The sequence below is a fragment of the Aureococcus anophagefferens genome (genome assembly GCF_000186865.1).
Source record: "Aureococcus anophagefferens unplaced genomic scaffold AURANscaffold_4, whole genome shotgun sequence".
Lineage (NCBI taxonomy): Eukaryota > Pelagophyceae > Pelagomonadales > Pelagomonadaceae > Aureococcus > Aureococcus anophagefferens.
The window spans coordinates 1,880,870-1,893,965 of NW_008705564.1; the positions used below are offsets into that span (position 1 = coordinate 1,880,870).

General features: G+C 69.4%; 2 protein-coding genes across 2 annotated transcripts; one reads left to right on the forward strand and one right to left on the reverse strand.

Moving 5' to 3' along the window:
* Positions 1-3,305: 3,305 nt before the first annotated feature.
* On the reverse strand, positions 3,306-7,469 carry AURANDRAFT_52715 (hypothetical protein; the record flags this gene model as incomplete). The annotated part of the gene is made up of 2 exons (XM_009036321.1): positions 3,306-6,250; positions 7,101-7,469. 2 exons carry the CDS (start codon positions 7,467-7,469, stop codon positions 3,326-3,328), a joined length of 3,294 nt encoding a protein of 1,097 aa, XP_009034569.1.
* A 1,898-nt stretch (positions 7,470-9,367) lies between these two features.
* Positions 9,368-9,889, forward strand: AURANDRAFT_16132 (hypothetical protein; the record flags this gene model as incomplete). Its single annotated transcript, XM_009036101.1, has 1 exon — positions 9,368-9,889. A coding segment is annotated over one exon (522 nt), but the record flags the coding sequence as incomplete, so codon positions are not given.
* Positions 9,890-13,096: the final 3,207 nt, after the last annotated feature.

Here is a 13,096-nt window from a genome sequence, read left to right on the forward strand (position 1 = left end):
CGCCGACCGCAGCACGTTCCACGTGGTTTATCGCACGGACCCGCCTTTGCCCACGCCTTTTATGGTCCTAATGACGCCTCTTTCCCCCGTGGCGCGGGCCGCTACTCGGCGGTCCGTGCGCGCTGGGGCCTATGTGTCCGGCCGTGTCCCCACTGATCTGATTTTGGATGCGGCGCGGCACTCGCCGCCGCCGCCGCCGCCCAGGGCGACGCGCGCCCCCGGGGGGACGTAGCGACGGTTTAATGCGGCGGGATTAGCCGCGCGCCAGGCGTCGCCAGGAATCGGGGTCGGCGTCGTCCGCGCGGGCGGCCTCGGCGCTGGTCCCGCTCCTCAGGCGGACCTCGCCGGCTTCGGCGCGGTCCCGCCACTTCTTCTTCTCAGCGTCGTCGAGCACCATCCATTTCCTCAAGAGGTCATTGGTCGGAAGCGGCATGACGCCGACACTCATAGCGCGGCATAAGGTTGCGCAGTACTTGTCGTGAATGGGCGCGTGCGCTTTGTGGCACGCTTCGCTGCAATACTTGGTCGTGCGGCAGTCCGGGCACGACCGGAAGTCTATCCCGCGATTCTGGCAGAAGTTTCCGCAACATAGCTCGAATTGATTGCGCATCGGATGCTTGCTTCGTAGCTCGTCGCGACTCATCTCCATCCGCCCGCCAGTTGCTTTCACATACGCCTGGATGGAATCGATCTCCTGTTCCACGATGGCTTCTTCCGCGGCGCGCGCGAGCACCGCACGCGAGACCTCTTTACAACGAGGCTGATATGCAGCCGATGAGGAGTCCTCTGAATCAAGTTGATCGACCGCCGTCCGCATATTCCGAAGCGTGCAGAACAAGTTGCACTCCTCTCGATGCCCGCCCCGCCAGTCCACCTTTTGACACTCTTTGCTGCAGTAGCGCGTCGTCTTACAGCCCTCGCACTTCAGAGACCCCGCCTTGCCGCAATTCCGACAGTTCGTCGACGCGATCTTGATGGGCACGGATCGCGAGCCACGGATCGGCGCGTCATCCGGGCCGGCGACGATGACGAAGCGACGGTTCTCGTGGTGACGGCTCAGGTCATTGATGCGCACTTGTAGCGTCGCCGCGGCGCCCGGGTCCATCTCGAGCATCGGTTTCGACTCCTCCGCGAGCTCGAAGAGCGGCACCCGTCGGTTCATGATCTCGCTCTGAAAGAAGCCGACCTGGATCTCGCCGGAGCTGCAGATCGGCTCCGCGAGGGGCTCGCCCGCGGCCTCGAGGACCAGCCAGAGCGCGAGGCTCACGTGCTTTTTGGTCACATTCGACACGGCGAGGTGCATCCAGTTGCCGTCTTCCAAGTCCGTAAACCAATCGACGTACCCATGATGCATGTCGCCCTCGGAGCACTTCTTTCCGCGCTTGTTCCGGGCAATGATTGACGCGATGAGAACGGCCGCCGCCTCGGGCGCCGGGTGCTCGCGGACCTCCGGCGGCCGAAACGAGAGGTTTGCCGCCGACGTGATGTCGATGGGCACGGACCGGCAGCCGTGGATGGGCGCGTCCACCGGGCCGGCGACGATGATGAAACGCTGGTTCTGGTGGCAGTAGCTGAAGTCGTTGATGCGCACCTTGAGCGTCACCGCGGCGCCCGGGCCCATCTCGAGCATCGGCTTCGACTCCTCCGCGAGCTCGAAGAGCGGCACCCGGCGGTTCATGATCTCGCTCTGGAAAAAGTGGACCTGGATCTCGCCGGAGCTGCAGAGCGGGTCCGTGATGGGCATCGTCGCCGCCTCGTAGAGCAGCCAGAGCGCGAGGCTCACGTGCTTTTTGGTCACGTTCGACACGGCGAGGTACATCCAGTTGCCGTCTTCCATATCCGTGAACCATTCGACGCACCCTTGATTCATGCCGCCCTCGGAACATTTCAGAAATGATTCCTCTCCGCGCTTGTTCCAGGCAGTGAGAGACGATATTGATACGGCTGTCGACTGGAGCGCCGGGTCGTCGCGAAGCTTCGGCTCCGGCGGCGGCGCCGAGCGGACCGCCTCGCGCGCCGTCGGCTCCGGAGGCGCGGTGCGGACGGGACCCTCGGAGGCCGGCATCGAGCGCAGGGCCTTTGAGATCACCTCTCGCGTCGCCTCGCAGCTTTCGCACTTCATGCCGAACGTCCAATGCTCGACCGCCATGGGGTCTTCGGGGCCCGCGGGCGTCATGAGCTCAAAGCCGTGATCCACGCAGAGATGGGCCTTGCATATTGGGCAGCAGCGAAAGAGTGCGGGCCCGGTCGCGCTTACGCAATCGCCACACCGAGCCCGCGCGCATCCCGGGAACATACAGACCATGGCTGGAGGCGCGAAATAGTCGCTCTGGCAGTCCTCACATTTCAAATGTGGGCTGACCCACGACGGATCGCGCGCTTCCTCGTCAGTGCCCGGCGCCCGCTTCAGTGCATTGGCGGCCGCCTTCTTCGGGTTGCGCGACTTCTTGCCCATCGCTTTCACGGACGCGCAGGCGCCCGGGCACGATGTAGCTCCGCGGGCACTTGGTGGTGACGCGGCTAAGCTGTCCGGAGCGTCGACGGGGCGGGCGCGTCAGTTAGCTCTCACGAGGGGCCTGTCTCGGGCACGACCATGCCGGCACGGACCGAGGCAAACATCGGCATGGTGCCGTGCGCTCAGTTCGAGGATCTCTGTCCAACCATGGGCAAGGGCGCGGCGGCCAACGAGGTGCCAAGCGGCGAGCTGCTGCCCTTCGCCTCGTGCTGCTGCGCGATCTATTCTTGTTACAACAAGTTCCCCGACTGCTGTGGCATCTATTCGAACACGACGTGCTGCTGCCTCCAGCAGGAGCTCACGTGCTGTAAGTGCGACAAGGAGCTCATGGACGAGGACGAGTGCTGCACCATGTACCAGGGCAAGATGGCCTGCCTCGAGAAGCCGGGCTGCTGCAAGGGCGTGAGCCAGGTCTGCTGCATCGACGGCCGCGGCGCGCTCCCCTGCGACAAGGACGTGCCCTGCATGTTCGGGGTGTGCTTCGTCACGTGCTACCCGAAGTGCGCCGTCTGCAAGAAGGTCAACGAGATCGTCCCGCCCGGCGCCGCGGAGTCGGGCGGCGGCGCGCCGCCCGCGGCCGCCGAGTCGGGCCTCGAGGCGCAGACCATGGACCACCACCGCGCCTAGGGGGTTGGCGTTGGCGCGGGGGCCCCACCGAAGCTCTTGTGAGGGTCCCGTAATAGCCCGCGAGCCAGCCTTGCTCCACGAGGCACGCGCCGGAAGAGATGGGCAGCCCGCGAGAGCCACCAGACTGAAATCGGTGGCTTCAATGCGACACCAAGATGAAGTTCAACGAGCTTCGTTTACTCCCTACTTGCGGTCGAGGGCGGCCTTGGACTTGGGCCAGGGCGCGCCGGCGCCCGGCGCCTTGCGCTTCCAGGCCGAGGCGGGCCCCTTGGGCTCCCGGGGCTGGCCCCAGAGGCCGCGGCGCTTCCGGAGGGACGCGACGTCGCCGCCGACGCCCGCGACGCCCGCGTCGTCGCAGATCTTCTTGAGGGACCGCGCGAGGCGCACGCGCTCGAGGCGCGTCGCGCACTGGAGCGCGAGGCAGGACGGGACGAGCGCGCCGTCCTTGTCCTTCTTGCCGCTGTCGTAGTCAACGCCGAGCGTGCAGCCCTCGCGGAACGAGAAGCCGAAGGCGTCGTTCTTGGCCACGGACTTGGGGCTCGACGCGGAAAAGGCGAGCTTCTCCTTGCTCACGAAGGCGCCGTTGTGGTACGCGAGCTGCTTCGCGTCGTCGAGGAGCGCCGCGCGATCCTGGCCCGTGATGCCGACGACGGCGCCGACCTTGAAGCCCTGCTTGCTGAAGACGCCGCCGTCGGTCCAGGAGAGCGCGCCGTCGGCGTAGCGCAGGTGCACGGTCTTGCACTTGATGGCCTCGCCGACGGGGTTCAGGTGGTTGTGGCTGAACTTCTCGATCTCGTAATAGGGCGCCGCGCCCAACTTCCCGCACACCTCGGCGAACTCGGCGTCGCTCGTCCTGAGCGCCTTCTGGTAGGCGCCGAACTTGCGGAAGAGGGGCTGGATCTTCGCGACGAGCGCCGTCCGCTTCTCGACGTAGGCCCGCACCGCGAGGAGCCGCCGGACGTGTTTCTCCAACGCGACGACGCGCGGCCGCAGGGACGCCGCGTAGGTCGCGCCGCCGCGCGCCCGAAACTCCTTGGCGACGGTCGTCTTCAGTGTCGCGTACCGAAAGAGCCGGGCGACGGCGAGCGCGCGCCGGACGACCGTCTGCGCGCGGACGCACCAGCGGATCCGCGGCTTCCCGAAGTCGCGGAACGTCTGGTCGAAGTTCTTGCGCGCGATCGCGCGCCGCGCCGCCGCCGTGGCCAGCACCGCCGCGCGGATCGCCCGGCGGCGCAGGGCGACGGCGTTGTAGGTCCGCGCGCGCGTCTGAAGGGTCGTGACCTTCGCGACGGTCGCCAAAAAGATCGTCCGCTGGCGCTTGCGGCGCACCTCCTTCTGGACCCAGGCGACGACGGCGGGGAGCGCCTGCGTGCGCGCCGTCTCCAACGCGAAGAGGCACGTGGGGTCCTTGACGAAGACCTTGGTCGCGCCGACGCGGAAGTCGACGTTTTCTTGGTACGCGAACGCCGGCAGCCCGAGGTCGAAGTGGGCGATGGTCGCCGGTTTGCCGCCGGCGAGGATCGCCCGGCAGCGGTCCGCGGGGCTCAAATCGACGCCCCGCCGGTTCCACGTCGCCTCGGCCACGAGCAGGTAGCGCCGGTGGAAGTTCTCGAACGTGTCTCGAAAGCAGTAGCCCGCGCGGCGCACGCGGACGTTCTCCAGGAGCCCGAGGTACTGGACCTGGTGCTCGACGCGCGCGTCGTCGACAACCCGCGGCTTCTTGACCTCGTTGGGCTTCACCGCGCGGACGTAGTGCGGCCGGCAGAGTCCCAGCGCGTCGAGCAACCCGTGGATCTGCGTCTTGTACTGCTTCGAGATCGTCGGCGGCGCGCGCTGGCCCTTGTCGCCGGGCGTCGCCCGGCGGTCCAGGAACAGGGTCTTGGCGACGCCGTTGCCCGCCTCGAGGACGACGTCGACGAGGTCCTGGTAGAGCGTGTCGCGATTCTTGTCGATGAAGTTCCGGCAGTCGTAGGCGACGTCGCCCGCGTAGTGCTTCACGCCGAAGACCGTCTTGCCCGCCCGCAGTCGCTCCTTGGGGACGAAGTGGGCGTGGGGGGCGCAGGACCGCTCCAGGTTCGACACGAGGCGGTCCGGCGACCCCTCCTTGTAGGCGCACTGCTCGTCGAGGAGCGCGAGCACGGAGCCCTGCTTCGCCTCGACGAGCGCGACGACGGGCGCGTTGTCGAAGTACTCGATGTGCTCCCAGGGGATGCCCTCCTTGTCGTACTCCGCCTGCTCCTCCTTGATCGTCAATTCGATGAAGAACTGCTGGAGCATCTCGTTCGTGTAGTTGATGAAGAACTGCTCGAGGTCGTTCGTCGCCAGGATCTCGAAGCCGTAGATGTCCAGGATGCCCAAGGTCTTGTGGTCGCCGACGTAGTTGATCGTGCCGTTGAGGTGGCGCACGACCCAGTCGAAGAGGCGCCGGTAGAGCTCCTTGGCCAGCGTGTGGCGGTTGTCGGACGCCGCGGCGCCGTCGAGGGGCACGGCGAAGGTCGACGCCCGCGAGCCCATCTTCGCGAGCTTGTGGGACGTGAGCGCCGTCGCCAGCAGGGCGCCGTCGACGTCGAGGAGCGCGGCCGCGGCCGCGAGGCCCGCGTCGTCCGCGGCGATGCCCGCGGGCGCGTCCGCGCCGCGGTCCTCGAAGGCGACGTTGCCCAGATTGACGACGGCGCCGAGCACCTTGAAGAACTGGGCCGCGTCGTTGAAGGCGACGCCGACGCCGTCGACGGACGTCTTGAGCTCGTCGAAGGCCGCGGCGTCGTCGACGCCCGACGCCGTCCGCGCCTCGCGCATGACGCACGCGTAGGCCGCCGGCCCGCCCTCGAGGAGCCGGTAGGTGGCGCGCTCGGCCTTGGACGCGCCGGCGAGGAGCTGGTGGACGATGTGGAAGTTGCGCTCGCCGTCGGCCTGCGCCGCGACGCGCGACTTCTCGAGCAAATAGTTCGAGATCTTCCCGCCCGCGACGGCGCCCCGGAAGTCGAACTGGAGCTCCATGTACTTGCCGAAGCGGCTCGAGTTGTCGTTGCGCACGGTCTTCGCGTTGCCCAGGGCCTCGAGGACGGGGTTGCTCATGAGGAGCTTGTCCTTGACGTCCGCGGCCGAGTGCTTCAGCAGCGGGTTCTCGAAGCCCACGAGCGACGCCGCGCGGGACCCGCGCACCGCCGCCCCGAGCCCGGCGACGACGGACGACCCGCGGCGCCGCGGCGCGCCGTCGCCGTCGTCGCGGTCGCCGTAGACGTCCCACATCGTCGCGTGCTGCTCCGCGAGCGTCGCGACGAAGCCGGACCGCTTCGTCGCCTCGGCGATCTCGTGCTCGCAGCAGGCGATGTAGGTGCCGAAGGCCGGCGCGTCCAGACCCCGCACGCCCTTCTTCATCACGGCGACCTTTTCGAAGAGTTTCTCGAGGAACGCGTCGCTCAGCACGCCCTCGTCGACGGCCGTCTCGAGGTCGGGCACCCGCCGGACGGCGTCGAGGCCGAGCGTCGCCGCGCCGTCGGCCATGTCCGCGAAGGCCTCGGCCATGGCGTCCGCCTCGTCGTCCTTCTTCCTCGCCTTGCCGCCTGTGTGGAAATCAACCAGTGAGCTGGGACGTCGGGGCCAAACTTCAGAAATCTCTAGCTCGATCAAATCGAAGTCGATTCGGCTGATTTTTGGACGAATCGATTGCTCTCGTCGAGTTCTCGAAGCACAGCTGAAGAGTCTGGTCCGAACCGTTCGATTACGCGCACATTGAAGTCGGGTTGAAGATTTGATTTCCACACAGCTTGCCGCCGATCTTCTTCACGCGCTTCTGCCGCTTCTTCGCGTCGACCTTGGCGACGGCCGCGGCGACCTTTTTCGCGACGGACGCGGCGTCCTCGCCGGCGGGCGGCGGCGGCGGGGCGTCGGCCGCGGGCGCCGCGGCGGCGGGCGGCGGCGGCGGCGCGGCGGCCCGCTTCGCCGCCCTCGCCTCGACCTTTTTGGCCGCTACCGTCACGAAGTTCATGAGCTGCTTCGCCGCCTCCGTCTTCCCCGCGCCGGACTCGCCCGTCACGAGCACGCACTGGTCCTCGCCGTCCCTGACCAGGGCGTTGTAGGCCGCGGCGCCGACGCCGAAGATGTGCGGCTTCTGCAGGTGCAGGATGGCCTCCTGGTAGTGCAGGGCCACGTCCTCGCCGTAGATGGACTTGCCGCCCCGCTCGAGCACGCGGTAGGGGTTCACGGCGATCAGGACCTCGCCGATGGCCGTGTACATCTCGTCCCGCTTGTAGCGCGCCGACAGCTCCTTTGAGAGGCCGCCGTGCGTGAGCTGGGCCTCCTCCAGGAGGATGAGGTCGTCCTTCATGTCCCGCTCGTAGAGCTCGGCATCCTGCGGGCTTAGCCCGCCGCTCAGGGCCTGCGCCATCGTGTGCTGGCGGCGAACAAGTGCGCTCAGACCTGGAGCATTGGTGGCTCCAGTGCTGCCCTGGAGTTTTTTGGATCGGCTGGCTGCTCCGTCGGCTCGTTGCCCTCGGAGTATTCGAGTATGGACCGACGACGGGCAGCCCCGGCGGCCATCGCGTGCGTCGTCGGCCTCGCCCTGGTCGCGGCGACGCTGCGCGCCGGGCGGACGCCCCACGACGTCGCGTCCCTCGCCGCCGCCGACGGCGAGCTCGCCGCGCCCCTCGCGGCGGCCGCCGCGCCCGACGGCGAGCTCGCCACGTCGAGCTACTCGCGCTTCGACTCGGGCCTCTTCACGTACCGGGGCCGGTTCCGGACGTCGGGCAGCAACGGCACGGACTTCGACGCCGCGGGCGCGGAGATCTCCTTCAAGCTCTACGGCCCGGCCGCGAAGCGCGTCGTCGTGAACATCACGCAGCCCATCGTCAGCGGCTACTTCGCCGAGAGCAAGTTCGCCGTCGTCGTCAACGGCGCCAAGCTCAACGAGACCTGGAGCACGCTGGCGTTAAACTTCTCGCGGCCCATGGCTTTCGAGTTCGTCTGCCCGCCCGGCGCGGCGAACGTGTCCCTCTTCAAGAACACGGAGGCCGTCTACGGCGCGCTCCCGACGCGGCGCAAGGACATGCGCAACTTCCTGCGCTTCCACGGCGTCGCCGTCCACTCCGAGGAGCCCGCGCGGCTCCTGAAGACGACGCGGGGCGACGACGGCGGCCGGAGGAAAAGGATCGCGGTCATCGGCGACTCCATCTCCGCGGGCGACTGCGACACGTGCCCCGCGGACGCGAATCCCGTCGTCGCCGCCGAGGAGTTCTACTACGCCTGGCCGCGCCTCGTCTGCGCGGCCTTCGACGCGCACTGCGAGTACAACGCGTGGACGGCTCTGGGCGTCGCGGACAACTGGGACTCCGTGGGCGACATGCACCAGCTCGACGTCTACAAGCTCCAGCTCGGCAGCGACTGGGTCTCGAGCGACATCGACGTGTACAACGACTTCGACGCCTTCGCGCCCGACGCGCTCCTCGTGAACGTCGGGACCGACGACGCGTACCGGGGCTACCTCCGGAACGCGTCGTCGTTCGTCCGCGCGTACTACGAGCTCATCGAGACCGCCGTGACGCGGAGCCCGTCCATCGCCGACGTCTTCGTCATGGCGGGGCCCATCTCCGTGTCCTACTACGAGGTCGTCGACGCGGTCATCTTGGCGTTCTCGCACGTCGAGGCCGCGGTCTCGGACACGGTCCGCCGGTTCTCCGAGCGGCTCGGCGCGGAGCGGCCCGACGTCGCCGTCCACTACCTGGGGCTCCAGCGGTACAACAGCTCCCAGTACGGCCACTTCTGCTGCGGCCACCCGTCCATCGACAAGCACAAGTTCATGGCCCAGTCCATCGCCACGAACATCTCCGCCAGCCTCGGCTGGAACCTCGTGACCCAGCCCCTCGACATCGACGTCATAACGACGTACTGACCTTGTTCTGTTCGCGCGTCGAGCCGGATTCGCGCGTGGGGACACGTCGAGCGAGGCGCCGAGAGGGCATACACGGATCTGCCACAGCGCAGTCACAGCCCGTGAGAATCGCTTGCTTCTCTGAGCCGACCCCGACCGACCCGGACACGATGGATGCGCCCGCCCCTACGACCGCGCAACCGCCCGCGACGGACGCACCCGGGGCCGCCGCGACCGCGCCGGGCGACGCCGCCGCGACCGCGCCGGGGGACGCCCCCGCGCCGGCGCCCCCGACGCCCGACGACGGCGACGACCTCCTGGCGCCCTGCGCCGACGACTGCGCGTTGCCCGCGCGCCACCCGCGGGCGCCCCCGCGGCCCATGGAGGCCTACGCCATCTTCCTGAAGACGGCCTACGCGTGGACGTCCGAGCGCCTCAAGAAGGACGGCAAGGGCGACCTCGACGTCCTCGAGGCCATCGCGGGCGAGTGGGCGTCGCTGCCGCCGTCGGAGCTCGCGGCGTACCGGCGCATCGCCGCGGGCGAGCGCGAGCGCTACGAGCGCGAGATGGCCCTCTTCGACGGCCCCGCGCTGCTCGCGCCTGCCGCGGCGCCGGGCCCCGGCTCGCGGAGGCCGCGCGTGAAGCGGCACCGCACGCGGAAGGACCCGAACGCGCCCAAGCGCGGCGCGTCGGCCTTCCTGCTCTTCGCGAACGCGAACCGGACCGCGCTCCGCGACGCCCACCCGGACAAGCACAACGTCGAGATCTCGAAGATGCTCGGCGCGATCTGGAAGAGCTGCGACGAGTCGACGCGCAAGCCCTACCTCGACGCCGAGGCCGCGGCCAAGTCCAAGTTCGAGGACGACATGGCGAAGTACCGCGACGCCGTGCGCGACGGCCGAGGAGGCGGCCCCGCGCCCGTCCCGCCGCCGGACGACGACGACGAGTCCGACGACGACGCGGACTCGCCGCTCGCGCCGCCGGGGGGCGCGGCGCTCTAAGGCGGCGGTCGAGCTAGCAGCATTAAGCGAGGGGGCAGGAGACGCGAACGGGGGAGATGTCTTCAAGTTGCGTGGTGGTGGCGGCTCAGTTCGCGCCGGCGGCCTCGAGCGTCTCCCGCGCGGTCTCGGCCCAGGTCCGGATCTGGCCCACGTAGCGGTCGAGCCGGTCGACGGACGCACTCGCCGCGTCGAGGTCGTCGTCGGACGCCTTGCCCTCGCGCTCGCGGCCCCACGTCTCGAGCGCCGCCGACGATTTGTGCACGCGCTCCATGGACAGGTTGCCCGCGACGCCCTTGATGGAGTGGCTCGCGATGCGCACCTTCAGCGGCCAGTCGTCCTTCTTCCCGGCGACGGCCTCGCGCATCGTGTCGACGTGGCTCGAGAACTCGCCGAGCGCGTCGTTGAGCAGGTCGACGGCGAAGTCGACGTCGTTGTCCACCTGCGGCGGGCGACGGGGTCGGGCGGCGCGCGCGCGGGTCGCGCGCGGCGCGGCGCACCATCTCCAGGAGGCCCTCGACGTTGACGAGGGCGCCGAGGTCCTCGTCCTCCGGCGCTGGAGCCGCGGGCTCGTCGCTCTTGGCCTTCTTATTGTCCGTGCTCGCGTCGGCATCCTCGTTTTCGCGCTTCATGGTGCGTGCGCGGTACGGTGGGCGCCGGAGCGGGCGGTCGCGGCCCTACCGCTTGCCCAGGGACCGATCGCCGGAGCAAAACTCAACACGAGAGACGCTCGCGCCAGACTGCGCAAGCAATCTTGGGATTTTTCACACTTCACCTCCGACCTGGAACTTCAAGCACCCACATTCAGGCAGCCCACGATGGCTACGGCCTCGTCAGCGTCTTCGTGAGCGCGCGGCGCGTCGCTCGTATACCCGGGAAAACCATGCGCTATGACAACCCGGGGCGCCGGAAGACGATGCCGTTCCTGCTGTCCGTCTACGCGGTCGCCGTGGGCATCCTCGCCGCCGCGTCCGTGCGCCTCGCCGCCGTCGCCGGCGGCGGCGCCTTCGCCGCGAGCGCCGTCGTCCACGCGTTTCTCCTCGGCTGGTGCTACGTCGGCTGCGTCTTTCTGGACCCGGGCGTCTTCGCGCGGAGCGGCCGCGGCGACGAGGCGCCCGCGGACGACGGCGGCCGCTACTGCCGCGAGTGCAGGGTCCACACGCCCTGGGGCGTGACGCACTGCCACGACTGCTGCGTATGCGTCGTCCGCATGGACCACCACTGCGCCGTCGTCGGCTGCTGCGTCGGCGACGGCAACCTCGAGCACTTCGAGGGCTGCGTGTACTTCGCGCAGACGCTGTCGTACCACGTCTACCTCGCCGTCGCCTGCTGGTTCGCGGCGACCTTCGCCGAGGACCCCGAGCCGGCGCTCGGCGTCGTCCTCGCCGTCGGCGCGGCCGCGGGCTTCTGCGCCGTCGCGTGCGCGGCGCCCCTGCCCCTGCGGCGGCTCGGCCTCGCGCGGGGCAAGCGGCACCGGCTCGACCGGGGCGCGTCGCCGGAGTCGCCGGCGAAGCGCCTCGTGGCGCTGCCGCGGACGAAGGTCTGCGGGCCCTGCTCCCTGCCGCGGAGCCTCACGGCCGACGACGTCGCGGCCATCCGCGCCGAGTTCCTCGAGGCGAGGCCGTCGCTCTTCCGCGACGAGCCCGCGCCGCCGCCGCTGGCCGTGCCCATGCCCGCGCCGCCCACGTCGCCGCCGCCGGAGGCGGCGACGCGCCTGCTCGGGCTGCCCGTCGGCGGCGGCGGCGGCGGCGGCGACTTCTCGGGCCTCCCCGCGGCCGCGCCGGCCGCGCCGGCGCCCGGCGACGCCGCGCCGCCGCGGACCTACGCGACGCCGGCGTTCACAGGCGGCCTCTTCCGGAGCGACGCCGCGGACGACGACGGCGCGACGGTCGCGTCGCCCGAGTCGCCCCAGTACACCGTCGTCCGCGACGCGGCGTCGGGGCGCCTGTCGAGCCGGCTCTAACCCCTAGCGGCCCTAGGCGGCACCACTGGAGCAGCATCGTCGGCTTGAGCATCATGTCCCCGTCTCTAACCCTAGGCCTTAGGCGGCACCATGCCCGCGGACTGGAGCAGCGTCGTCAGCTTGAGCATCATGTCCCGGCTCTCCGGGTCGGCCATGTGGCGCTGGAGCGCGGCCTGGCCCTCGCCGCCCATGACGTCCTTCATGATCTCCTGGAACTTGGGCTTCTGGAGCATGGTCATGATCTCCGGGTCGTTCATGAGCTTGAAGATCTCGTCCGGCGCGAGGCCCCCGGGGATCGACCCGTCGCCGCCCGCGAGCGACTCGAGGTCGTCGAGCGTCGACGGGTCGACGGCCTTGGTCGGGTCCATCATGGCCTCGGCGCGGCCCCGGTTGAAGCGGTCGAGGACCTCGGGCGCCGCGCGGCCGGCGAGGCGCGCGTCCTTCAGTCGGCGCCGCAGCTCGTCGGCCTCGACGCAGTCGCTGTAGTCGACGCCGCGCAAATCGAGCTCCGCCGTCAGCTCGCCGACGCGCATGTCCGACGTCTCCTTGCCGTCGCCGAAGACGTCGGAGGCTGCGGCGTCGGGCGGCGACGCGTCGGACGCGTCCGAAGCGTCGGAAGCGCCGGCGTCGGCGGCGGACGCGCCGTCGCCGCGCGTTTTGCCGAAGCGCCGCACCAGCGCTGGTCTTTGCGGCGCGGGTGCGAGGAACGCCGCGGCGCACCAGGCGCAGCAGAGCGTGACGCGGAGCATGGCAACGCGGCGGACGGCAACCGAGCCGACGCTCTCAAGACGCCGACATCTCTCTCTCTCTCTCCGAGAGCCCGACATTCGCGCGCCAAACCAGGGCCGGGGCATTTTGAATGTTTTGTCACGCACTTCAACGCGCCTCTGTCATGGCCACAGGCGCGTCAAACCCCGCCCAACCCACCAAAAAAACATCACGCGCAGCCTACTACGTCTGGCGCGGCGATGACACGAAAGTTTACACGAAGGCCCCGCCGGCTTGCTTGGCCTGGACGGGGCTGACGGGAGATATGCATGAAGGGGGGTATGTGCATGCAGACGATGGCCCGGGGACGGGCGACGGCGCCGCAGTCGCGGCGCGCGTGGGGGGGGGGGGGGGGGGGG